This window comes from Odontomachus brunneus, unplaced genomic scaffold (genome assembly GCF_010583005.1).
Source record: "Odontomachus brunneus isolate Ranch 3 - 2012 unplaced genomic scaffold, Obru_v1 Obru_scaffold_013, whole genome shotgun sequence".
NCBI lineage: Eukaryota > Metazoa > Arthropoda > Insecta > Hymenoptera > Formicidae > Odontomachus > Odontomachus brunneus.
This window is the reverse complement of record NW_022639463.1, coordinates 398,266-422,542: the sequence shown is the minus strand read 5'-3', so window position 1 is coordinate 422,542 and position 24,277 is coordinate 398,266. Positions and strand designations below refer to the sequence as shown.

Below are 24,277 nucleotides of genomic sequence, written 5' to 3'. Positions count from 1 at the left end.
AAGAGTAAACACATGCTTCCTTTCTTGTTCCAACCGAGATCTTTTTGTTCTGAGTTGTGCTAGGCTTAAGAATTATAGTTTTAGAGTATGAGACTCGTAGCGTCATCCGTTCTCCGAAAATTCGTAAAAAAGTCGATTTGACAGTACTCTGGGATACTCTAAAAAGATTATATTTTATGTTCCAATAGTTACTTTAGTCATTTATTAACAATTTTTTGCAATAACAATTTAAATTTGCCGAAATCGACAAAAAATGTAATTTCGTAAAAAAAATTCATAACTTAACAACATATTAAAATTAACAAAAATATTTTCAGGTTTTTTTAGATGAAACTATTTTCTTAAAAAAAAAAGTTCTATATACTGATTTAAAAAAGTATAATTATTTGGATGATTGAAAATAAGGATGATTGAAATATATTTCTGAGGTGACAAAAATTCAAGAAAAAGATGATTTCTTACAAAAATTAATCTTTATTATAGGAAAATTGGTGGAAATAATTATAAAATGTCATGACAAAATAAAGTGAAATTGCTTGGTCGTTTAAGCCTAGTATAACTCAGAACAAAAAGATCTCGGTTGGAACAAGAAAGGAAGCATGTGTTTACTCTTGACGTCGAGTACTGTCAAATCGATTTTTTTACGAATTTTCGGAGAACGAATGATCTTATGAGTCTCATACTCCAGAACTATAATTCTTAAGCCTAGAACAACTCAGAACAAAAAGATCTCGGTTGGAACAAGAATGATAGTATAAGTTTACTCTTGGTCCGATAGACTGTTTGTCAAAAAAATTTTTTTAATTTTTTGGGCTTATAATTAAACTTATTGATTTGTGTTTTTGGAACAATGTTTGGAACAACTAGAACAATCTATATCGGTATGGGAATGCTTTATTTTCAAAAAATGGGGTGCCAGGTCAAAAACATTTTTTTCATTTTTTGGACTTATAATTCAACTTACGGATTTGTCCTTTTGGAACAATGTTTAGAACAACTAGAACAATTTATTGCGGTATCAGAATGTTCGATTTTCGAAAAGTGGGGTGCCAGCTCAAAAAATAACTTTTTTTGTTTTATTCGAAAACCGTTTCGAATGAAGCAATATCACTTTGGAACAATGTGGTACAAAATCAGAACAATCTGGAACAACTTTCAAAATTATAAATTTCAAAAAGTGGGGTGCCAACTTCATACACTCTTGCTGTGTGGGACTTTTCACTTAATATACTTCGGCGAAAAACAACGTTATGATTTTAATGCTTTTTCAAATTAGAAGTTTCGAGCTGCAAAATACTTTTTGCGCTATCTTATTATCGTCATTTTATCGAAGTTACAATTCGTTAAATTTTACATATTTGTCAAGACAGAGTGAAAGCGTTTGTGTGTGTGATGTGAACTGGTATTCCTAAACAATACGAATATCTAAAAATATCTAAAAAACATTTGAAAACGTGTAAAAAATATCTAAATCAAAGATAACATCTTTTGAATGGCTTTAAGGAATCTTTTAATGTTTATATTGTCTGGATTGTGTGAATCTAATATTCGAGAAAATAAAAGTACTTCTGATTTGATAAGTTATACTACAACTTCAATTTCTCATTCAGGAAAATGCTTATTGAGGAAAATGCTGGTTCATAGCGGAGACTTTAAAAATAGTTTGAAATAATAATCAACTCTCTGAAGAGTCGCATTCTGGATACTAAATACGTATTTCTGATTTCCTAATTGAAAATACGATACGTGACGTTTATAGCAGAAAAATGTGAGACTTATAGAATCAAAACACAGCTAATTTAACCTAATGCGTATTCAATACAAAACCCTTATATCAGTGAAGCGCGATTAGCGATTGAATAGCATGTCTTGCGCCATCTAGCAGTGTTGCGAGAAACCCGAACGATATCCTTCCTTCCTTCCTTCAATACTTGGCTACAGGTGCTGCCACGGCTCATACCCCAACGCCATTACTCAATCTGAACGACATCTGTTCTGTTCTGTTTTGTATTGGCTCCGGGGAAAAAGGTTATCCCCATACGCCATTCTCCAATCCTTATATGAGGTATGAATGAATAAGGTCTTGGCAGGTTCCAAGGCAACTTCTAAAAATCACTGGTCTGAATTTGATCAGACACATCTTACCGTGCCGGCTGACGGCTCGCCTCCACCCGAACGACATGTGGTCTCTGTTAAATGGTTTAAGGCCGGTATTCATAGTCGAAACTTATTTGAAGACCGTCTTAAGTAATGTCTTAAGATACGAATATGGCTCTGTGATTGGTTCATGACATCTTAAGACAGTATTTAAGATAATCTTAAATATAAGATCTGACTATGAATACCGGCCTAAATATCAGCAGAGAGAAGCATGAGAGCGACCACCAGCTTGATTTCAGTGATCAGTACTAGACACATTTTCGAGATTCCATCTAAAGCCCGTATCAGACTATAGATTAGGACTATAGATTGAGATTGAATTGAAATTTAGCCAATCAGAGCAGAATTCACTAAGCTCAAGTTTGGTGAACGAGTTTTAAGATATATCGAGTTGAACGAAGAATGGTGATGTTCAGTTAATCTCATCTTTCACTTTAAATTTTTATTACATCAAAATCATTAAAATTTTCATTACATCAAAAATATAACAAATGCATCTTAAAGAAGGAATTGTCAGCTTCCTATGTATTTGTTAATGACGTTATATGTCAACTCATTAACTTTCTGCAATTACAGCCGAAAGGATGCTTTTTGCTTCAACGGTAAATAAGTTGATGAAGAAAAAAGCAACGTAAGTTACGAGTTAAATTAAAGAGGAAGATGTGCGTTTTCATTGATAAAATCTTCTCGATGCTTAAAATAAATTTGCGCTCGATGAAAAAAATAAATTTGTAAAAACTCCTTGTACACGAGACGCAAAGGCATTTCAATCATTCCGATATCAATTACATTTAATATTATTTGTCGTATTCCTGTAATAGTGAATTCGGTAGCTTGCACTAGTATGCGCGTTAAGGCTTGTTTACAATACATTTTTATATTTAAGATCGTGTTTTAAATACACATTTAAAAACATTTTAGCTAATAAAATAATTTGTATGGATGTTGTACATATCATATTACTGGTTAAAAATATTTGAGAATTTATTTAAGACAATCTTTAAATATAATAACATATTATGAACAAGCTTAGTGCGCACTCAGTACGCACTAGTGCAAGCAACCGAATTCGCTATAAGATGAGTAACCTTCTTCCTCTCCGAACGCTCTCTATACATATGTTGCATTTCGAAAATATATAGATTCAAAAATTTAAAAGTCATTGCCCCCGCAGAACCCCCAAGCGAGAGAATCCGGATGCGCAACGCTCTCTGTGATAACGTTGATTGGTTAACGAAACACGGTTCAACATGGAGTACGTTGGTACGTGCTAAATCCTGTTTATTTTTCGTGCTTTCTGCAAAAATTTTCCTCGTATGAGTACTCCTTCGTTCCCCTTTACCGTCTCCCCGCGCGATCGCTCAGAAAAAGCGAGTCTACTGTCTAACGTGTCGCTATGTTCCGCCGGAACGCGCTATTGTATACGGTGTGTGTTGTGTACGCCAGATAATTTTACCACTGCGATAATTGTATTTTTCATCGAAATCTCCCGAGTGTGGCTTTTCAGATCGACCTCGATACCGATGCAGCAACGTACGTTCGCACGCAATTTATCGCTGAAACACGTGTACTTCCGTTCTCGAGTAGACTCTGCTGGAAATCTTAACCTTTCGGTCTCGTGCAAGAGTCGTTTGCGCTTCTTTGCACGCTGATTTTGTTGATCGAATAGCTGTGTCGTATGACCTTTATGTTGATTTACGATTAGATTACGCTCGAAGAAATCCGCTGTGCGAAAAAGAAGGTTTGTACATCTTACAGATATTAATTTTTGCGCAACCTTTTGTCTATTCAGATACAGCCAAGGATGACAACAGTGACAAGTGTTGCTGCTCGTCGCCTCGTTCAGAAGTGATATCAACTTCGAAGTCTACTGAAAACTTGATAGCAGAAGTGAAGGAGAGCACCACGCAACATGAGAACAATGTTAACGAGTCACAGAACACGACTGCAACTACCTCGGAAGAACCACCCACAGAAAATGTAGACTTCAAAGTGATCTACAACAAGCAGAAAATTAGTGTGAATTTTCCCTTAGATGGTACTGTTGCCGACCTAAAGACACACTTGCAGAAAATTATCTCAGTACCACAGGCAATGCAAAAGGTCATGTTCAAAGGATTAGCCAAAGATGATCAGACTCTTAGGAATTTGGGAGTAACAAAAGGTAAAGATCAATCATTGTGTAAATTGAAAGTGCTGCTAAAGCTTCAGTGATGGTTATATCATTGTTTATATTTGAAATCATCATCATTGTATGATATTGAAGGTGCCAAAGTCATGATAGTTGGATCAAAGTTAGATGATGTATTAGCTGTGTCAATTCCAACTAAACAAGAGCTCAATGATGAAGCTGTTTCTTCAGCGAGTAAGGAACCCCTTTCACAACAAAAGATACATAGGAAAGTTTTAGACAAAGGTATTCCGGAGGATGTAATGCCAGGAATATTAGATAGCAAGGTACAGCAATTTATATAGAACTAGTTTTATGTTGTGTGATAAAAGGGACATTGACTCAACTAACCGACTGACTGTGCAGGAACCTTTACCCGAATTTCCACTGGCGGGGATGTTAAATAAATCCGGAGGGAAGGTGAGATTAACGTTTAAATTGGAGCAAGATCAACTGTGGATCGGCACGAAGGAAAGAACAGACAAAATACCCATGAATTCTATAAAAGGTGTCCACAGCGAACCGATTCACGATCATCCCGAATATCATATTATGGTATGTTGCTTGTGACTTATGGCAGATTTCATGATCATTCACTAATAATAATCTGAGTGATAAATATACAAAAGGGATAATTAAGAGTCAACGCCGATCTTGGAGCGGTAATTTATAAATGTATTACCTACTATTGCAAATAGCATAGGTTTTGGTCCCTGATTTGGACCCTCTTTTAGCGAAATATGAAACCAGAGTTAACCAGCAATGACAGAGAGACTGTTGTTCGAGACTTTTGACTCTCGTCAAATCTCTCACCCTTATACAGAGGTAGAACCTCAAAAGAGACTTATCCCTCCCTCTGATTTCATTCCCTTGATACTTTGTGATAATTTTAGTAAAGATGTCGTAGATATATATAAGAAACCCAAGAAACGCCGGATAATTTAACTTAGTAAGCAATAAAGCTCATTCATAAAGTACGCAAGTACTATAAACTGATTGATGCAGTTCGAAGATCTCATATGAATTACGAAACGTTAAAATAAAATTTTGTTTTATATTTTGCTGAAGAGAGTCCAAATGTATGGGACTCGAAATGTACGTAATCTGATTTATTTGTAATGATAGATAATAAATGACTTCGTCTACAAACTATCGTTTCGAGATCGGCATTGGCTCTTGATTGCACCTTTCGTACATTTTTTTCTCATAGAGTTTCTATTCTATTTAATCTTGGTGACGATCTTGAAAACTCGCAGGCAATACAATTAGGCACTACAGAAGCATCGAGATACTGGATATATTGGGTCCCTGCGCAATACATATCCGCTATTAAAGACGCTATTCTTGGCAAGTGGTGTTACTTCTGATTGATAGTCGATGGAAATTTCTATTTCTGTAAAAGCAAAGTTTAATCAGATGTAAACTTAAACACAAACACGACTGTACTAGTCACACATATTTCTCTAACAGTAAGTAATAACTTATTTTGAGTTGGATTATCATCGAGGAATACCCAATAAACGTAGTCTGTCCCACTGAGAAAATATTTTAGGTGACTAGTCTTGATTTATTGGGAAAAACTGATGTAACTACACTATACGCTAATGTTTTGCATCTTCATAGTCGAGATTTAATTATAATCGGAATTTTTCTTACACAATTGGATGTAAGTTAAGCAGTCCTTTACACGAAAACTGTGATTAGTAGAACTTCCATAATTGACAATGCGTTGTGATAATATTATACGTTTGCTTACGATTATATATTTCTTTTTTTTTTAATTTATCGAAGCGTCGTATTTACCAATTTTATATTGTAGATCTTGTAGAAACGTTTTATACAAGTCTACAATATCATTACATTGATTTGGTTTGTTTAAATACCTTTGGCCAATAAAACTGTTAATTTTTTATATATATAGCAGCACAAGAGTCATAATATTGGAATTGATTTTATGCCAACATATTATTTTATTCTCAAACAAGTCGCGATGATTTTTATAAAATTGTCACTATAGATGGATTAAAATCATAACATTGCATTTATAAGCAAACTTTCAAAATAATCGTTATCTCTGGAACAATAACGATCTCTGGAAAAATAACGATTCCTACAACGCGAATAATTTGTTAAAGTTCTTGCGTAACATGCTCAGTTTATCGGATAATTGATGCGATCGTATGCATACAAACACACAAACATACACACTCGCTATGATTTGAAATCTATTCGAAATCTACTTTCGGTACATGTTAAGCTTTGACAAAGTTTTATATATTTTTATTGTAGTTTCTGCGACAAAAAAGATATATATATATATATATATATATATATATATATACATACATATATATATGTTTACGAATCTTTTTTACTGTATAATAAAAGATACGTTTCTTTTTGCATAATATCAGCTACAGTACTTTGTATCACCGTCAGATAGAGTTATGACCAATGTCTACATTGAAGAAAAAAAAAAAACAGAAAAAGAAGACAAAAAGAAAAAATGTCGACAAGCTTAGATTTCAATGTGATTGCGTCGACTTGACGGAGGAGTAACAACGAATTTCACGCTAAATAAAATTAGAAAATCCACTCAGTCGCGATTGGCCTACAGTGACGCGAATTAAGGACTCTCGAGAGAACTAAGTTAAATCGATTTTCATCGCTATTTCACGATTTGTAAGAACTCTATGCTGTAAGAAAAAGACTTGCGTATGTGCTCTTTAGTACTGTAACTGTAAATTAGGTTTTATACCGTCTAATACGAACCGTCTAACAGCGTGAATAAGATAATAACAAATCAAAATTTACTACAAAATGATATTACCCTGCAGTTAACGACTGTCCGTGTGAGTCGAAAAAAAAAGATCTACTTCGGAGGTCGGTTCGAATGGGACTTGTACATTATGTTGTGTGATTTGATAAAATAAATACTTCTGAGACTTTCGCTCTTTTATCGCTTCTCAATCTCTCTCTTTTCTCCATTTTTTCTTCTCAGCCTTTCCATACCAATGCGAGATTCACGAGTACGACGAAGCAATAACACAGGGTAGAATTAGTTTGATGCGGTTGCACGCGTAGGAACGCGCCAGGACGCACAAGTCTAGCTTTTTCTAGCTGCGGCGCAGGCAGGGAACACGTGTCGGGCACATGGTGCAGGAAGCTTCTTGTTAAAGTACTTAGCCGCGGCTAAGCGGAGTCGGTCTTCCATTTGAAAAGCAGATGCGAGCGAGCAGTTGGAAGGAGGATCCCCACCAGCCAGGAGATGAATGTCTCCGCTGCGTAATCGATAGCCGCTCCTCAGCAGCCGCAGCAGTCGCGCGTGTATGTAGCCCAAGGCCGAGCGAAATGTCGCGCGTACAGGCGTAGCGTATGAACCACAGAGATCGTGTCATTCGTCAGAGTACGTGTTTATTATTCCGTCTTGTGAGCCTTCGCCAAATTAACAGTTGGTCCGATCGAAGAATCGGCCTTTATCGTCGTGAGAGAAATGACGCGTCGCCTCGGGCATTTATCGCTCGAATCATCTCTTATCATCCTCTGTCAATGTAAACAATTAGAAGTCAAGAAGATATAAGCAATGCGAGTGATTAATGTGGCCTATACAGATAATCCGGTTTCTGTGCTGCTATACACATCTGTGGACGACAAACGTGAGCGCCGACGCGCCAAGAATGTCGAAAGCGATGGTTAAAACGTATCACAGAAAAATGTGGTGTTGCAGGTAATCCTCAGCGTTACGTTATCAAGGGAGCAAGTTGCTTTTGCAAAACAAAAGGCAACAATATTCACGAATTTATTTCGAGAACACTACATGTTTAAATTTTATATATGTAATTCGGTTATATATTTGTGCATATAACAAATTTATTTTTTATGCGGAAATGACATCACGGCATTCAACAGTGCTTCGAGTCTGCAGCCTCCCTGGTTTATGATTTACGTTTACGCAATAGTCTAACGAAAAAACGATAAAAGTTATTCTTATAAAATAGTGTTGTAGTCTGTCAGACCAGAATTTTTCTTTTTTTCAAAATAAATACGAATGTATGTATTTCTTGTTGCTTTCTCCGGCCTGAAAAAGTAATTTGTCTCTTAATTAAGATTCTACATTAAAAAATATCAAGATATCATTACGTATATATATTTAGAAATTTATAGCCATAATTAGTGGAGTATCGAAAGCTGGTATTATTCCACCGTGTAAGATCAAGAATCTGAAGTTCAACGTACCGACGTTCTTAAGAAGCTGCAAGAAGGGAGACGACTCTTCCGAGAACTTCCTGTCCAACACGGTGGAGAATAATGCGAGCGATACATCGATCGAATGAACAAAGAGCGATTTGAATCCTACGTTAGAATGGCAACGGCATTGGAAAACAATGCGGAATCCGTACGAGAGGCGTTTCTCAAATTAACCGAGGAATACATCCGCCGCGGGGCCGCGACGTACGATTTAAAATCCGTGACGTTGAACGCGAAGAATCGCGGTCTCGCGGTTCTGCAGCGCGAGCACCGGAAGAGAGTGCTGGCGGTGTTGCTGGCGCCGATCCTCTACAGCCTGATCCACGGCGGGTATCTGCGCGCGACGAATCCGCTGAGGAGCATCCAGGAGACGCGATGCCTGTTGCCGAACAATTATCTCGTGTGGGAGTTCACGAGGCCTGTGTCGAACTGCGACTATTGCCGCGACGTCGACGCGCCGTTGATCCTGCCGAATTTGACCAGGGAGGAGTTCCGCGCCTATTCCTACTCGTCGCGACCCATGATCATTAAAAACGCCACCCACGATTGGCCAGCGCGCAACGAATTCACCCTGCAATTCTTCCGGGATCTGTACGAGCGCACCGAGGGTGCTTACGAGTCCGTAGAGGAGGAATGCCAGTTCTTACATTTCAAGAGCGACTTCGCGAACCTGCGCGAGGTCTTCGCGATGAGCGAACGGCGCGCGTTGCACCGCGACGGCGAGAACGCCTGGTACGTCGGCTGGAAGAACTGCCATCCGCGGGTTTTGGACGCGATGAGGCCTTTTTACAGCGTGCCCCGCTTCTTGCCGGAGGACGCCGAGATCCCGTACAGCAATTACGTTTTCTTGGGCTACGAAGAGGGTGCCGTTATGCACGTGAGTATTTTACAGATGGAGTGGGGAGTAATTCGCAGGAGGTAATGATCGGAGAGAGGCGATCTCTCGATCTAGTGTAAACTCGTGAAAATTTTCAAATGTTTTTCAATTAGACAATCTTCACTTTTCACGCTGGAGGAAAAAATTTATGATCGATCCCGAAAGTTGGGAGTTTCTCTTTAAAAGTGACTTTTTTTTATCATTGTTACTAAGTAAGTCATTACAATGTAATTGCGTTAACATTATCGTTCCTAACGAAGAAAAATAACACTGTGTTACTAAGATAAAAAAAAAGAAAAAAAAAACAATACAAAATCTCATAAAAAATATCCAGGATGCCCTGAGAAATGAGGATATGTTGAGGAATATTCTCAACACATCCAGGACAATTTCAGCATGTCTTATGTTATCTAAGAAATAATGATGACAAAAAGTTGTTTCCCAACCTTGGACAAAAGGTATATACCGACGGCACTTATAAAGCATTTTCCAATCCCTCTTGCAGCTCGATTACATCTCAAGGCTCATGTGGCAGGCTCAGGTAATCGGCAGCAAAACATGGACCGTGGCTCCCACGCCGGAATGCGACAGCGAGTGCAAATCCTTCGAATTCTCCGTCGACACTGCGGACGTCGTACTGTTGGACACGCGCATCTGGTACCACAGCACTTACGTCGAGAACGGCGAGCTCAGTTTAACGGTCACTTCCGAGTACGGGTAGATTTTTAATAACCTTTTTTAATAGCCTTTTGAAGTCTAATTAGAGACTCTTATTGGAGACTGAAGATTGCGGAAAGATTACAACTTGACCAATCGAGACGAAGCGAGTCGAGATTGATTTATCAAATTCTAATCTCTAATCCGCAGTCCTCAATCTCCAACATCCAGTCTGATACGGGCTGATGCTTTACAGACTGCTTGGATAGGATTTCAAGCAGTGCTCTTCTTCCTTTTTATCCGTCCGCGAGTATCAGAGGATACACATACCAGGTACAATTCATACATCAACTTGTGAGCTTCAAGTTGCCGTTGATCCGCCTGTTTGCGTTTCAACGGTCGGTACTGACCTATTTCTTTCTTTCCTCGCATGGTATCACCTCGATTAGTAAAACTGTCGAAACGAATGAATAAATTAAACGCATATTATTAAGAAACGAATAGCTCATGACAGAAATATCTCGAGGACTTCCTAGCGTAAGTTTTCTCTCATTCAATTGTACATAGATAATCCAGAGGAAGATCCATATTGATCTTCGCCTTTTATACTCGACTACATCACTGCGCCACACGATGTATCGTGTAATTTTTGTCTTGTAACTTTTAATAAAAAAATTGAGAGAAAGATTTGCGCGTACGTTTCTAGCGAATGCGTGTGTGGTCGTGCGGATTGATCATCCAAAGAGAGAGAGACAGAGAGAGAAGGATATATTCACATGTGTAAACTTTTATTGTATAGTAATATAGAATCGCGTGAAACACAACAATACAATCGGTTCCCGAAAAGAACGTTAGAAATCATTCTAAATACTGGTGTTAATACGTGACGGCGTCGTCGCGGGTACTCGCGATCGCACTCGTGCTCTACACATCACGTGACGCTGCATCAGAGAGAAACAGTGGTGCGTGTTCGGCGTACGTGTCTTCGAGGCTACCTCGTTCGGATAACGAGGGAACTTGCTGTGTAACAAACATAGGAACACTTTGTTACGTTAAATGCGAGACGAGACAGAATTTTGCGGTGTTTGCCCAAGGTGGAATGCGTATCGATTGCGTTATATAACTCACTGGTGTAACACGCACATTCTCACTGGTACTTCTTCGTGTAAGCCGGTGGACTTTCCTGAAAATTACCGACAAGATTTATATCTCACGTGTGCGTTAAAAGATTCTCCGAGCGCGCTATATTACATAGCTGCATAATATCCAAATATTGGCTATTTATGTATTTACGATTATCTTTATTGCGATATTTTATCGTTATCTATATCGAGATAAGATATATACGATGTATTTATTCGTGATAAAATCAGAAAGAGAATAATAGCGCAAGGTGAGACGCCGCTGTCTTTGTTGCATCAAAGGAAAACAAAGATAAAGAACGAGACGGAAAGTCAATGAGAGCCAGTACAGATTGTTCATTTTGCGAGACTTACAATAAAATTTATAAAATATATATATTATAAGCACGTTATCAGGCGGGTCATAATTACTGAAAAGAAGAATCAAAAAGACGAATTTTTGTCTTATTTTTTCCATTGTATACCTAAGAACCTTATTAAATTACTACTTCTTTTTGGTACGCCAACAGAAAAATAAAGATAATTTAGAGATTATTTCTCTCAAAAGAAGAAAAAATGTAGAATACATATCTGCCACTTTCTTCAAAAAGATCTATTAAATTTTTAGTTATTGCATTCTATAGATCAATTTTTTTACACATTTGAATAAATTATACTTACATAATACTCTGGAGGTGGAACGTAAGCACACTGAGGCCTGCTGGGATCGTAATATGCATTCTGCGCATCTGCAGTAGCCTTTGCATCTGACGAATAAAAAAGGATGACGTGGAATATATAAATATATAAATATATACACATATACACATATAAACAATGCACTCGGACGTTACAAATTAATAATATATGACGTATCGCTACGACAACAATAAACTTTAATCAGTTCTCGCAAGAGATCGAAAATCGTAAATTTTTTCGTTAAACATTAAATTCTAACATCAATGAACGTCTCAGTAAAATTCCTGGTACATTGGCGATGTCATCACACGTATAATTCACATAAGGTTAGTGTTATTATCAATATTAAGAGAATACATACAAACGTTATTTCTACTTGATGGGCTCAAGTTCTTTTGATTTGGCATGATTTCGAATTTTTATTTCTCTTGAAAGTTCTTGTTTTTGGAATTTTGTTACTTTTGGAATTTAACTGTTATTTATTATCAGTTATTTATTATAAGCTCGCATAATCGACTTATAAAAGCGCTCCGTTTCACTGCTGCAAAACGCCACTATACATTACGCGGTAATATAATTCTTGCAATATTAACTCCTTGGTGAGAAATTTCGAAATCGTCTAATAGTCTTAACGCAGTAATTTTTAACTCGCTACTTGCGCCACTACACTCGTCAAATGTGCAGATGCAAATTGTTTGACAGGTCGGACGACAATCACATATGTCCGCGCTCTCATTTACATATATATAAAGATCTAATATGTTTAAAGTTCACGTTTGTCCAAGTCTAGTACACTATGACATAGATCAAGAATGACAGAACACAAAAACTTGACTGAATCTATCCACCCAAGCCGTCTTCGTTCTGTCTATGACAACTATGAGATAATAACTGAGTAAAGTGAAAGTCAATCTTGTTTCAGATCGTGTAAGGACGCAATACTCGTTGCGCAATACTCTTGCGTTGCTTAATACACTAAAAACTTTCAATTTTAGCGCGCAAACCTCATTTATTTTTGCAGTTGTCGACTGTAAGTTTGGCTTCTTTTTTTTTCATAAATTTCCAACAAAAAATATAATCTCAGTTTGACAGGTTTAAATAAAAAACAGCAAATTGTCCTTTAATTAACATTTAATATCGTATTGTTCGTTGCTATTTGTCTAATATAACGTGTCTTATAATTTCGTGAAATTAACAGAGGAATAAGAATCCGGCAATGCGCGTTCAGCGCAATTGCGAGAAATTACATTGTGCGAGCTATCAGCACTTAGAAAAGTACGTATGCTCGTTTCAGCGTGTAGAAACCGCATTCCGTTATTCACCGTCGGTGACTGGCAGCATCGTTCCACCTTCGTTGTATCACAGAATGTCGGAACGAAGGTGAAACGATACCGTCGATACCGACAATGAATAAAAAGAAACAACCGTGCTGTCCAAAGAACAAGTTTCGGGAAAATCGCTCGTCCCTCTCCTCTCGAAAGCGTTCTCTCTCGAGAATATATTCATTCGTAAGCTTCTCCAAGTATGAGATATTTGAAAATATATGCACATTGCTCACATCCGATATAATTCGATGTGGCGTTTTCAGATAAGCGTTGTTTTTTTTTTTTTTTCTTTTCATCGCATTGTTGCTCGTAGCTTATTATTAAACGAATAGGCACACCATTTACACGCATACGTATTACGCATTCGTTACAATTCATTAGTACTGAGGTGGGTACGAAGGGTATCCTGGTTGTTGGTAAGGTCCACGCTGTGCATTGACTTGCGGATACGGCGAGTACGGTGGTGGATTTAACGGATAACCGCTTTGGGGCGGTTGCCCGTAACCGCCTTGGGCCGGTTGCCCGTAACCGCCTTGGGGCTGTTGCCCGTAACCGCTTTGGGACGGTTGCCCGTAACCGCCTTGGGGCGGTTGCCCGTAACCGCTTTGGGGCGGTTGCCCGTAACCGCCAGGATACGCACCTTGAGACATCGGCTGACCGTTGTAATTCGGATTGGCCCATCCAGGTGCTCCTTGTCCCGCTGCGCCGCCGGGGCCTTGTTGCGACGGTCCGCACGCATACGGATGTATACCTGGATACGGTGGAGGACTGTCCGTCATGAAGACGGTATTTCCTAAAGACAAAAGGAGTAAGTTTAGTTGCTAAATATCCCACGTGTATCACTTGTATAAAACAGACATGATAATACCAATGTTATACATATAAGAGCAAATTTTAAAGACAACGCAAAAATCACAATTTAGAAACAACAGATTCATTAGAGCGACATTGATACACCTAAAAAATATGGTATTACAGGAAATAGCGTTTTGCAACTAGAGTTATTTTCTTTTGGGGCTTTAAAATATTTTCTTTTTCAAAAAATCCTCTTAAACTCGATAAATAAGAGAATGTTCCGTTGTGATTACATCGATAAATATTAGATACTAAAAGACCGATGTTATACCTGGCGGAACATCTGGAAATACATTAGTCGGAGGCATCCATCCGTAATATCCGGTCGGTGGGGGTTGATAAGCCGCAGGTTGCGCTGGATACCAGTCAGATGTCGGAGGTGTGTACGGTGGTGGTGCATCATTCATTGGGCCATTGCGCTGAGCTGAGGATCAATACAAATAACATGTAATTAATACATTAGATACCTATAATGAGAGAACCAAACTGAGAAACTTATATATCTATGATAATACTATTAACCTTATGTTATCATACAAATATGTAAATCACACAATTATTGGCATCCCTTTTGTATCTGTTTTTACCAATGTAACTAAATCTAAGTCATTAATGTTCTAGGAGAATTTGATTTTTCTTGTGACCAACTGTGTATCTATCTACAGCTTCAGTTGAGAAAATCTCTTTTGGAATCTCAGAGTTTAAGCAAGAAGCTTAACTACAATGCTGGTTACATAAAAGTTAGATTTTTCTAAGGAACAGTGACTATAAGAGGAATTGTTTTAGTCAAAGAAAAGTTTAGTCAAAAAAAGAAAATTTTAATCGATTAACACCCAGTATTGGCTTGTTCACTTTTAACATGATAGTTTGAAGTTATTATATAAGTTTAATTACAGAAAATGTGTATTATATTAAACTTCTGCAAGACTGTTCTTTCCCTTTCTTGTTCTTATGTATTGTTCACTATTTTATGTATTGTTTTATGTATTGTTTTATGTATTGTTTATTTTTCTTTGTATATTCTTAATCAACACATCTTAATCAGTACTACAATTTTATTTCTTTTTCCTTCAACACTAGATAATATTTTATTCTAAAGGTAAAAAAGTGCAACTTAATTTAGCTAAAAAGATCTTACCCATTATTGCAGCTCTCTGCAAAGCTGTTGCAAATTCTATCGCACCGCCACTCTTGAATTTCAACTTGAACTTGCACTCGCCGATCCAGTTGCCATTGGGCTGAGCACGGCACTTGCCCCCTAAGAAATTGGCGCCGAAAATCGGCTGCTCCACGTCGACCTCGCTTAACGTGACGAATGGAAAGCTGAACGACTGCATCTTCTCTTTTTGATCTTTCGCGTTGAAGATCATCCTGTGGGTCGTCAGGTATAATCTGCCTTGCTTCTTACCCATAAACTCCGCCTGCTCCTGCCCGTGAAACTCCATGTTGACATTGTCGCAGAAGAGAATGATGCTGTTGAGGAAAACTCAAGTTACGCGAGATCGGTGTCGTTGTCCGCGAAGAAGAGACTTCACATAATTCCGCGCAATTTCACGATAATCTTATCAGTTTATGAAGCACGAGGCGATTGTGCCAAGTGTCGAACGAATATTACGTTCCAAATTAACGTAATTGCATAGTTTGCATCTAATTTTCGATAAAGTGAAAAGGACATCGGCAACGAGATAATCATCGTCGAGGCCGAGTCATGGCGATATTGCGCTGCGGAGCTGTCACAATTGAGAATATTCGAGATAGATAAATTGGCAAGGGAAATTCGTCAACACGCGGCTTACCATTCGCCAGAGTGGAGAAGAACTCCACCGTTGGTGTGCGCCGTGTTCAATGACATATTTGCTTACATCCGCGGCCACACGACGGAGATGTCAAAACTTTCGACAGACGTTGACGGACGACCCTCCTCAGGAACTTACCAGACGGCCGAGAACAATATGACTAAGAAGACTGACGTCATTTCCAGTCAACTTACGTCGCGATTGCCTTGTAACTCCATGAAGGATTGAAAGAGATGTCGCGTTGGCGTTCACGACAACTGGCACGCGCACCACACGCCATCTACATTCATCCCGGTTCAGGAGAGTTTCGCGGTCGGTAATGTGAGCGTTGGATTCGAATGTACCGACGAGGCGAACTTGTGCCACTGACGAGATATTCAGTCTTGGGTAAATTTTCGTAAGGTCAAAGAAGCCCCGATGTGCCAGAAGATAATTGAAGAAAGGTAATATTATGAACCATTTTTGGCTATCTGATTTAAATACCTCGAGATTCAGTGTGTCGTATAAAATATTAATTTGACAACTATCTTGATATTTTACCGTTATATAGACTTAGAATAACATATATAAAATATTCTTATAAAACTGGATCTTCTGTAGTTACCATCTACACTGATTTTACACATTTTTACCGACGAATTTATCGATCAAGAGGTTATCAAGTAGCAAAATTTTCTACGCAAAATCGCCGTAAGGGGGCCAACCGCCGGTTTTACCGCCGGTAAGGCAGGATCCAGCTTGCAAACAGCAACAATGGCGCGAAACCACGATGTCACGGACGCGAGTACTCGTTCCCAGGTGATCACAGCCAAACAACGAATAATATATAACAGTCGAGTACGCGTGTCATTTACTCCATCGAAACGCGCACTCCGCAGTTTCAACGTCCTGCCGGACGTTCCACTGTCGATCGTGATGTATCGTATAACGAACACGAGGCGCGGTTAGCGCGCTACGTCGCCCATACAGCACAAAAGTTTGAAAAAGATTTCAGAAAGATCTCAGAAAGGTTCGATGCTTCTGAAACCTTTCTGAAAGCTTTTTGAAACTTCTGTGCTGTATGGGCGAGCAACGTTCCTCCTCGTCGCGGATGCGACGAGCAGCGCGAGACGAAGTTGCCGGCGACGCGCGAAGGCATCGGACGCGCGCAGGAATCAATATCACGAGTGCTCGCAAGCATGCGCCCGGGGCCGACGAGGTAAGGCACTAGTCGGCGCGAGGAAGTGTAAATAACGTAGTGATCGAGGTGCACGGCCAGCCGAACGACACCCGGCGCTTACCCCGCGAGAAGCACCCGGAGGTGCACGCGCGACGAGGCCCGCCGACGACACGCGTACCATGGACTCGTAGGAGACGACTCGTCCGAGCATATCCACCGATCATCGACCATATCTGCCGTCGCGCATCCGTTTCCGTCGACGACTCCGCTCTCCTCCGGCAACATGGACGAGAACCTGAGCCGGGGATACGTCCAGTTGGGCAAGGCCAGAGGCGTAAACGACTTCAATTTCTCCAAGGGATTCAAGCACCTCTCGCCGCCCGTTGACAACTACAACTGCATCTACCTTGCCTTGATGCTCGGCGGCGTAGGCTTCCTTCTGCCCTACAACAGGTCCTGCGACGGTGGACGATCATACGTCCGGACGCGCGTACACATACGCGCGCTCGGTTGTGGTGCGATCGAGCCGAGTCAAAGACCCCAGGATGTTCATGTAGCTTCTCGCCTTGCAAATCTATCGGTTACTTCCTTTTCCCGCTCGTCCTTCGGCCCGCGATCGATTTGCGCTCGACGAAAATGTCGAGACGCTTGTAATTTTCGAGTAATTAACGATCGAACACGAGGGACAGTTCCGGTGAACTGAACTTCTCAGAGGGAAATACAGATGACGAAACTGTAGCTCGCGGTTGACTCTACAAGGGAAGTCGCTTCGATGGAAGTTTGCTTTTACAGAACATCGAAATAAATTGTAAAATTGATGCAGCATATTATGTACGCGCAAATGTCCGGATACGTCACACCGTTTTCTACGCGCGCGAATTTTGAACTCCACGACTCTAGCTTGCCATTTGAGAAGTATAGACATTATTCGAATTTTTATCAGGTATCCTGGCGCTCGATCGTTCACGATCTCGTGTATTTTTCGGTGACAGCAATGCGTTGAATTCGACGAAAATCTCGTCGCAATTTATGCTGCAATAATGTCACTATCTGTTGCAGCTTTATCATAGCGGTGGATTATTTTCAAGAGAGATACCCGGAGACTACTGTGGTATTCGACATGTCTGTCGTTTACATCAGTGTAGCTTTCATCGCGGTCTTTGCGAACAATATCCTGGTAGAGACCTTTTCGTTGAATACACGAATCACATTTGGTAAGACGCGCACTAAGATGAGTTAAGAGAATGTATTGTACCCACCCGGATAGCACAAAGAATTCAAAAAGAATTCAGTCGTATATCATCAATTCTGAGTTCATTTTTAGATGCAAAAAGAATTGTTTTCACTGAACTGAACTTTGAACAATTCTTTTTATATCTGAAAATGAATTGGTGACATAAATTAATTATTGGTGACTGAATTCTTTTTGAATTCTCTGATATCTGGGCATATTCTAAAAAATAAGAAAAAAATTGAAGATTAATCTATACTTAAATTTTCAGGATATCTTGTATCTTTCGTGACTCTGAACTTCGTGGTGATCTGCGAGATTTGGTGGGAGCTCTTTGGCATTGCGACTTCTTATAAAATGAATCTGGCTGCTGTTGCGATAGTGTCGCTCGGTTGTACAGGTAAAGTCGTAAAAGTCCTCGGTGATGACTGCCGATAAACATCAGCGTCATTTCTCTTCTGTTGCGTTATAGTTCAGCAATCGAGCTTTTACGGGTACACATCTATGCTTCCTAGTCGATACACTCAGGCTGTGATGACTGGAGAGAGTGAGTACCGTTCCATGAGTGATAAAAGATCTGTGCATGGCTACACGTAACGGCGAAGTATCATGATTTATAATTGGCGGGAAAAAGAAAAAGAACTTTCGAGCCGTTGAAAATGGCCGACTTTAGACCCGGATTAAACCTCAGCAGCAAAAATAAGTAACGGAACAACATTATTTATCGTTCAGTGTAAAATTGATGTTAATGAAATTGCAATTTAGAAGGCTCAATCGTTTAGATATCAAACACTGTGTGTCAGTCAAAAAGATGAGATCTGAACAATTATAAGAGATAATTCTCCTCAACAGTTTGACTTGAAAAAAGAAATTGTCTGTATATATTGTAGATGTATATGCGACATGCATTTGTATATCGCACGTAACAACGTTGTGTGTCTCCTTGCTCTAAGTTCACAGATACCCGATGTAACACTCGATAGAAATATACTTGATCGTGCGTTTCCAGGTATTGCCGGCTTCTGGGTGTCGATTAGTCGTGTAATAACAAAGTCGCTGTTCAACGATGAGCGTTGTAATACGTCCATGTTCTTCATTTCGTCGAACATAACGATTCTGTTTTGCTTCGTGCTACATCAAGTAGCGCGGAAGAGCGATTTCGTGCAATTCTACATAACGCTATGTCAGGAGAAAAATCGGATCACGTTGGAACCAACGGAGGACGTTGGTCTGGTACGGAGCTATATTGTATCCATCATCGATATATCATGTATTTGATTTCTCTCGAAATTATCCGTAATCGTAGACGTAAGACAAGCACATTTGTATATAATCTAATAATCATTCATACGATCGTTCTTTTATATTAAACAGATGGATCCAATGGACCAAGTCGGCGACCCCTCGAAGGGTCAGTACGGAGTGCTAAAAATTCAAACTAGTCCAATGGGACCAGAATCCGCGAGCGGAAGCACTGATGTAACTGGTAAGTGAGAAATTACCATGGGTGATGAATACGTGGATGTGTGGAGTCGCCTGATTTCGTAGGTCGACTCAATGATCGTTTCTTTACCTCTGATTTTTCCTGGAATGAATTTTATCGATTAACACGTTAACAATTTAAGTAGTACGAATATACAGTCATGCAAAATCAAACGTACATGTGCTGAAAGAATCGCGACGAACTTGTGACGCTAACCGAATTCTTTTAGCATCCGGACAATATTCTGCGTTCTCCTTCAGCAATCCGGTGTACGAGCCTAGTGCCCCGTCGGGCAATCCTCCTGGCAGTGCTGGGCCGACTTACAAAGTTGAAGATGTGGTAGTTATGCGAGGAGCCTGCGGAACGCAAAGCACAGGCAAACGATGGTCTGGTATAAAAAGTAAGAGCTAGAAAATATCATCACTCTATCGGTCGTTACTTCTCGCTCGCGTATATTTACGCAAAATGAAATCGTGATGCTACCTGCACATTAAACAAACTTCAGAAAACCTGCATTTTCGTAAAATATCACTTTTCTTTAATGTATTTAGATTCCTAAACTCTCGCCGCGACTACTTATGACGTCAAAAGCGAAAAAATACACATTAAAAATTCAATTTTGCAAGAATTTTTAACGTGTATTTTTTCATTCCTGATGTCATTAATGAAGAGTTTCGCAGCGGGGAGCTAGGAACCTTAACGATGCATCTTTTTAGGAGGCCTGGTCGCAAGACTCGAAGTCATCAAATTGATTTTTCCGTACATGATCAGTATCGGTCTTGCCTATTCCGTGACACTCTCTCTGTATCCAGGAATCGTGTCGGAAATAATATCTTGCAAACTCAAGTCGTGGATGCCGATTATTCTGATGACCACTTTCAACGCCTCCGATTTGCTTGGCAAGGTATTGATTGACTCAATCACCCGCATTACGTCCAGAAACAACAAGAAAAGCAACTACTGAATCTATATAGGGTATAACAGGTTATCCGATTATTCCGTAGATGTTCACTTTGATACATTACACATGGAAACGTACGCAAGTGCTGTGGATTTCTGCTGCGCGTGCCATACTCATTCCTCTGTTCCTATTCTGCGCGATTCCACGTGACGCTCCTATCCTTTCTGGAGAGATACATCCAATCTTATTGTCTTGGGCACTTGGCCTCACCAACGGTTTAGTCGGTTCCATACCTATGATTCAAGCACCCAGCAAGGTGCCGGAAGAATATCGCGAACTCGCAGGTGAGTCGAACAGTTTATTCACTTGTCAAGCCTATCACCTAGGCTACCACTCGAAGAAACCATCGCGTGACGCATCGTGCTTTCTGTTAGGTAACATCATGACCCTGTCGTACACCGGCGGCTTGACTATCGGATCCACATTCGCTTATCTGATGGACGCCTGCCTCGGGCCACCGCTACAAGCCAAGGACATATGCCCGAAATTGGTGAATGCTCCGACCACGATGACCGCGATCGGCAATGCGACCGTGAGTGTCCTGATGACCGCGATATCCTCCACTTTGCCCATTGAGAGGACCACGGTGATACCGAAGCTGAAGACCACCGCTGGTGTGTTTACTACGGTTCTGACGTCGACGTTGCTGACAAACACCACAGTGAGCCTGTTGACCACAGGTGGATCATTGGAGGCGTCGACGACGGCTTTGCCCAAGATCTTGGCTAACGCTACTGTCTCAGCGAGCGACACGATCTTGCAACATTAAAATGCGCATGTTGCGCGTAATGTTGAATCCGGTACTGATATATGAATGAGAGAGAGAGAGAGAGAGAGAGAGAGAGAGAGAGAGAGAAAGGGAGAGAGAAAGGGAGAGTATGCATGTGCGAGTGAATATGAGTGTACATGAGAGTGTGCGCACGCGTGCGTATGTGTGTATATATGTGTCAAAGAAGGTGAGCTTAAAGTTGAAAAAGATTTGTTGCAAGGCATCGTGAGACATTTTAAATTAGTGGATCTTTTATTGTGAAGTGGTGCAAATAGAACGGCCGATTTTTCGTTTTAACACTTTTACTAGCATTAATCGTAGAACACCATTTAACAACATTGATTGGCATCAACGCGTACTGTGCATCAGTTGCGTTCGATGTAACTTCGGAGCTTATTCCTTGTGCGATTATCCACTGTTAGAAACGAAAAATATTGCATAAAAAGATCGAGTAAAGAGTAAGCCTTGCGAGATGTTGTATAACGCGAGTCACACGGATAGAAGTAGGATAGGAGTATTTAATTTCACATTTAAGACTCTGATCCCACTGCTGCAGAATTCCTGCTTTGATAATGTCAGAAACGCGTGCCAACAATTCTTATGTGTTATTTTCAAATAAAAACATATATGCATGAAAAAACACTTTAGATCGTTCAAATATACTTGTAAAATGCCCTGAAAATTTAATCTTTTTCCTTTGAGTCAATAAATACTCTTAAAAATAACAGAATAATGAGAATAACAGAAAAATAAGCAGAATCATAAGAAAAGGTAGATTAAAGAGAACAAAGTCGCTTGTCATGTAAGTTTTAAGGCTATTTATTAACTGTCAAGAAAAAAGATAGTATTCAGATTATTTTACAAATATGCTCAAGTAATCTAAAATGTTCTTTCATACAAATATTTGTCTATTTTAAAATGGCAAAAATGTTTGGCATACGTTTTTTTCGCTTCTAACATCATCAATTCAGTGTTCCGCAATAGTGGGACCATAACGATTAGGGTAAAATAAAAGCGAAATCGTCCATTGTTTTTGCACCAAGCTGATGATAAAAATATTGTATTTCTTGTTAGAAATACTCGACATGCAATTTCGGTGAGAATGCTCCCGTACTGCTCTTGATCGCGAGATATGGTGAAGAATGCCGGCTTGAATGAAAGTCGGATTTCACATTTTGCTTTACGGAAATTCTCGTTACGATGACTCGATATCTCACTCGTTGTTATTCATTTACGCGCATGCTGCACGGACTCACTTTTGATTTCGCACCTTGCCGAGATTGAGCTTTCAAGCGCATATCGCCAAAATTAGACACGACGCACAAAGGAATCGCGACTGATTGCGAAAATGTCGCGCTTACGGGGCGAGGTCGAGGAAAATCGACACGATACGTGAGAGATGCGCGAGATTATGCGCGTGTTCCTTTTCTGTTAGGATTATTGTGTGCCTTTTGCGCTGGTTTCGGATCAGCGAGTCGCTTTTCCGAGTGCATTTGAAAACGATTAAAAGACGGAGTCGTCAGTAATATTCTTTCGATAGGAGACGATTCGTTGATACTTATTCCGGTATGTTGAACCGCGCCTTCGTTGTTGTTTCATGTTTTTTGGCGTGATTACCGGATAAAAGATGCGTCGTCGAGTGATATGGTTAGGGCCAGCGAAGTGGCCGAGAACGCGAGATCTGTCAATGTGATCCGCAACGACAGTCTTCCTCGGCGAGTTCCAACGCGTGACAAACCGTATTAGATCGCTATAATGATTGAAGATTGGGAAATTTTGGTTGTGAAGAAGTTATCGTGCTGTGGTTATATCCCGCACCGTCGAGTATACAGCGTCTTACACACGCGTCTCGGTGCACGGTGTGTGAATACAGTTGATACGCGTTATTATTAATGTAAAAATACGTATATTTATACGGTACGTGTAAAGTAAAAGTATATCAATATCCCTAGACGCGTACCTAACTCTGGACATTCTTATTGTTTTGGTCTCTAAATACGAATGTTGAAACTTTAGTTGGGTATGCGTCCAGGCGTTAACACTTTTACTTTATACTTTTCAAACGAGAAAGGTCAACTCTCTCTCACATAAACATCTCTTCTCTCCCCTCCAGCTTTGTTCGCATTACCTGCTCAAGACATATCTGGTGTTACGTAGGACATTATAATCAAAGTCTGTAATGTTAAGATGTAATAAACCAAAAAAAAAAAAATAAGAAAAAACGCGATGTTACGAAGAAACATAAAATAGACTCGATCGACGCGACGGAAAGCCGCGCGCGACGCATAACGTGAACTAGCGCATAGAAAACGTGTGCATTGTTCGTTATATGTTATATTTTTCATTCTAATGTCCTAATTCACGTACAATGTATCAGACGCGATACGGCGTGACTGACTCTGTCGTTGACTCGACGCCGAGAACAAAGGATAACAAATTCCCGATTGTTTGCATGCTCGGCGCTTTTCGCTCTCTCGATCAATCTCTTGCTCGTTTGTGAGTGTGACATAAAATTCAATCGAGATCTTCGAAAAAGATATGCAATATTATTGCGTTTAACTGTTGTAGAGATATCACGCCGTATCGAAATTAGTTAATATGTACAAACAATAAATATATATGTATATAATATAACGTATCTCTTATATAATTGCATATCGTATCGCGTCCCAAGCCATTCGTTCTTTGTATAATTATACTTCTCTCTGTCTCTCTTTCTCTCTCTCTCTCTCTCTCTCTCTCTCTCTCTCTCTCTCTCTCTCTCTC

General features: G+C 39.7%; 4 protein-coding genes and 1 long non-coding RNA gene across 10 annotated transcripts; 3 read left to right on the top strand and 2 right to left on the bottom strand.

Annotated features, from left to right (window-relative positions):
- The first annotated feature begins 3,315 nt into the window (after nucleotides 1-3,315).
- Nucleotides 3,316-7,279, top strand: LOC116841154 (ubiquitin domain-containing protein UBFD1-like). 3 transcript variants are annotated; one of them, XR_004377505.1, is made up of 6 exons: nucleotides 3,430-3,693; nucleotides 3,953-4,324; nucleotides 4,427-4,617; nucleotides 4,697-4,885; nucleotides 5,587-5,799; nucleotides 6,745-7,279. XR_004377505.1 is itself a non-coding variant. In XM_032808762.1 (5 exons), the coding sequence occupies exons 1-5, from the start codon at nucleotides 3,411-3,413 to the stop codon at nucleotides 5,695-5,697; spliced, it is 876 nt and encodes a 291-aa protein (XP_032664653.1). In that variant the 5' UTR covers nucleotides 3,316-3,410; the 3' UTR covers nucleotides 5,698-5,829. The 3 variants fall into 3 exon arrangements, 2 of the variants coding, with proteins under 2 accessions (XP_032664653.1, XP_032664652.1); XM_032808762.1 differs by lacking the exons at nucleotides 3,430-3,693; nucleotides 6,745-7,279 and adding an exon at nucleotides 3,316-3,423 and having other exon boundaries at nucleotides 5,587-5,829; XM_032808761.1 differs by lacking the exon at nucleotides 6,745-7,279 and having other exon boundaries at nucleotides 5,587-5,829.
- Nucleotides 7,280-7,422: 143 nt separating this feature from the next.
- LOC116841155 lies at nucleotides 7,423-11,646 on the top strand. Its single transcript, XM_032808763.1, has 2 exons — nucleotides 7,423-9,455; nucleotides 9,961-11,646. Exons 1-2 carry the CDS (start codon nucleotides 8,661-8,663, stop codon nucleotides 10,174-10,176), a joined length of 1,011 nt encoding a protein of 336 aa, XP_032664654.1. The 5' UTR covers nucleotides 7,423-8,660; the 3' UTR covers nucleotides 10,177-11,646.
- LOC116841156 (WW domain-binding protein 2) lies at nucleotides 10,884-16,134 on the bottom strand. 4 transcript variants are annotated; one of them, XM_032808767.1, is made up of 7 exons: nucleotides 15,909-16,132; nucleotides 15,251-15,585; nucleotides 14,384-14,536; nucleotides 13,898-14,050; nucleotides 11,915-12,000; nucleotides 11,241-11,295; nucleotides 10,884-11,132 (listed from the first exon to the last, which is right to left on the bottom strand). In XM_032808767.1, the coding sequence occupies exons 1-6, from the start codon at nucleotides 15,962-15,964 to the stop codon at nucleotides 11,260-11,262; spliced, it is 819 nt and encodes a 272-aa protein (XP_032664658.1). In that variant the 5' UTR covers nucleotides 15,965-16,132; the 3' UTR covers nucleotides 10,884-11,132; nucleotides 11,241-11,259. The 4 variants fall into 4 exon arrangements, with proteins under 4 accessions (XP_032664658.1, XP_032664659.1, XP_032664656.1 ...); XM_032808768.1 differs by having other exon boundaries at nucleotides 11,256-11,295; XM_032808765.1 differs by having other exon boundaries at nucleotides 10,884-11,295.
- A 1,216-nt stretch (nucleotides 16,135-17,350) lies between these two features.
- LOC116841152 (equilibrative nucleoside transporter 4) lies at nucleotides 17,351-24,211 on the top strand. The gene is made up of 10 exons (XM_032808756.1): nucleotides 17,351-17,520; nucleotides 18,127-18,281; nucleotides 18,570-18,698; nucleotides 18,771-18,845; nucleotides 19,308-19,531; nucleotides 19,673-19,784; nucleotides 20,011-20,181; nucleotides 20,498-20,685; nucleotides 20,786-21,026; nucleotides 21,117-24,211. The coding sequence occupies exons 1-10, from the start codon at nucleotides 17,351-17,353 to the stop codon at nucleotides 21,509-21,511; spliced, it is 1,860 nt and encodes a 619-aa protein (XP_032664647.1). The 3' UTR covers nucleotides 21,512-24,211.
- LOC116841157 lies at nucleotides 19,753-20,939 on the bottom strand. The gene is made up of 3 exons (XR_004377506.1): nucleotides 20,821-20,939; nucleotides 19,960-20,747; nucleotides 19,753-19,883 (listed from the first exon to the last, which is right to left on the bottom strand). It is a non-coding gene; the product is annotated as an uncharacterized LOC116841157 (long non-coding RNA).
- Nucleotides 24,212-24,277: the final 66 nt, after the last annotated feature.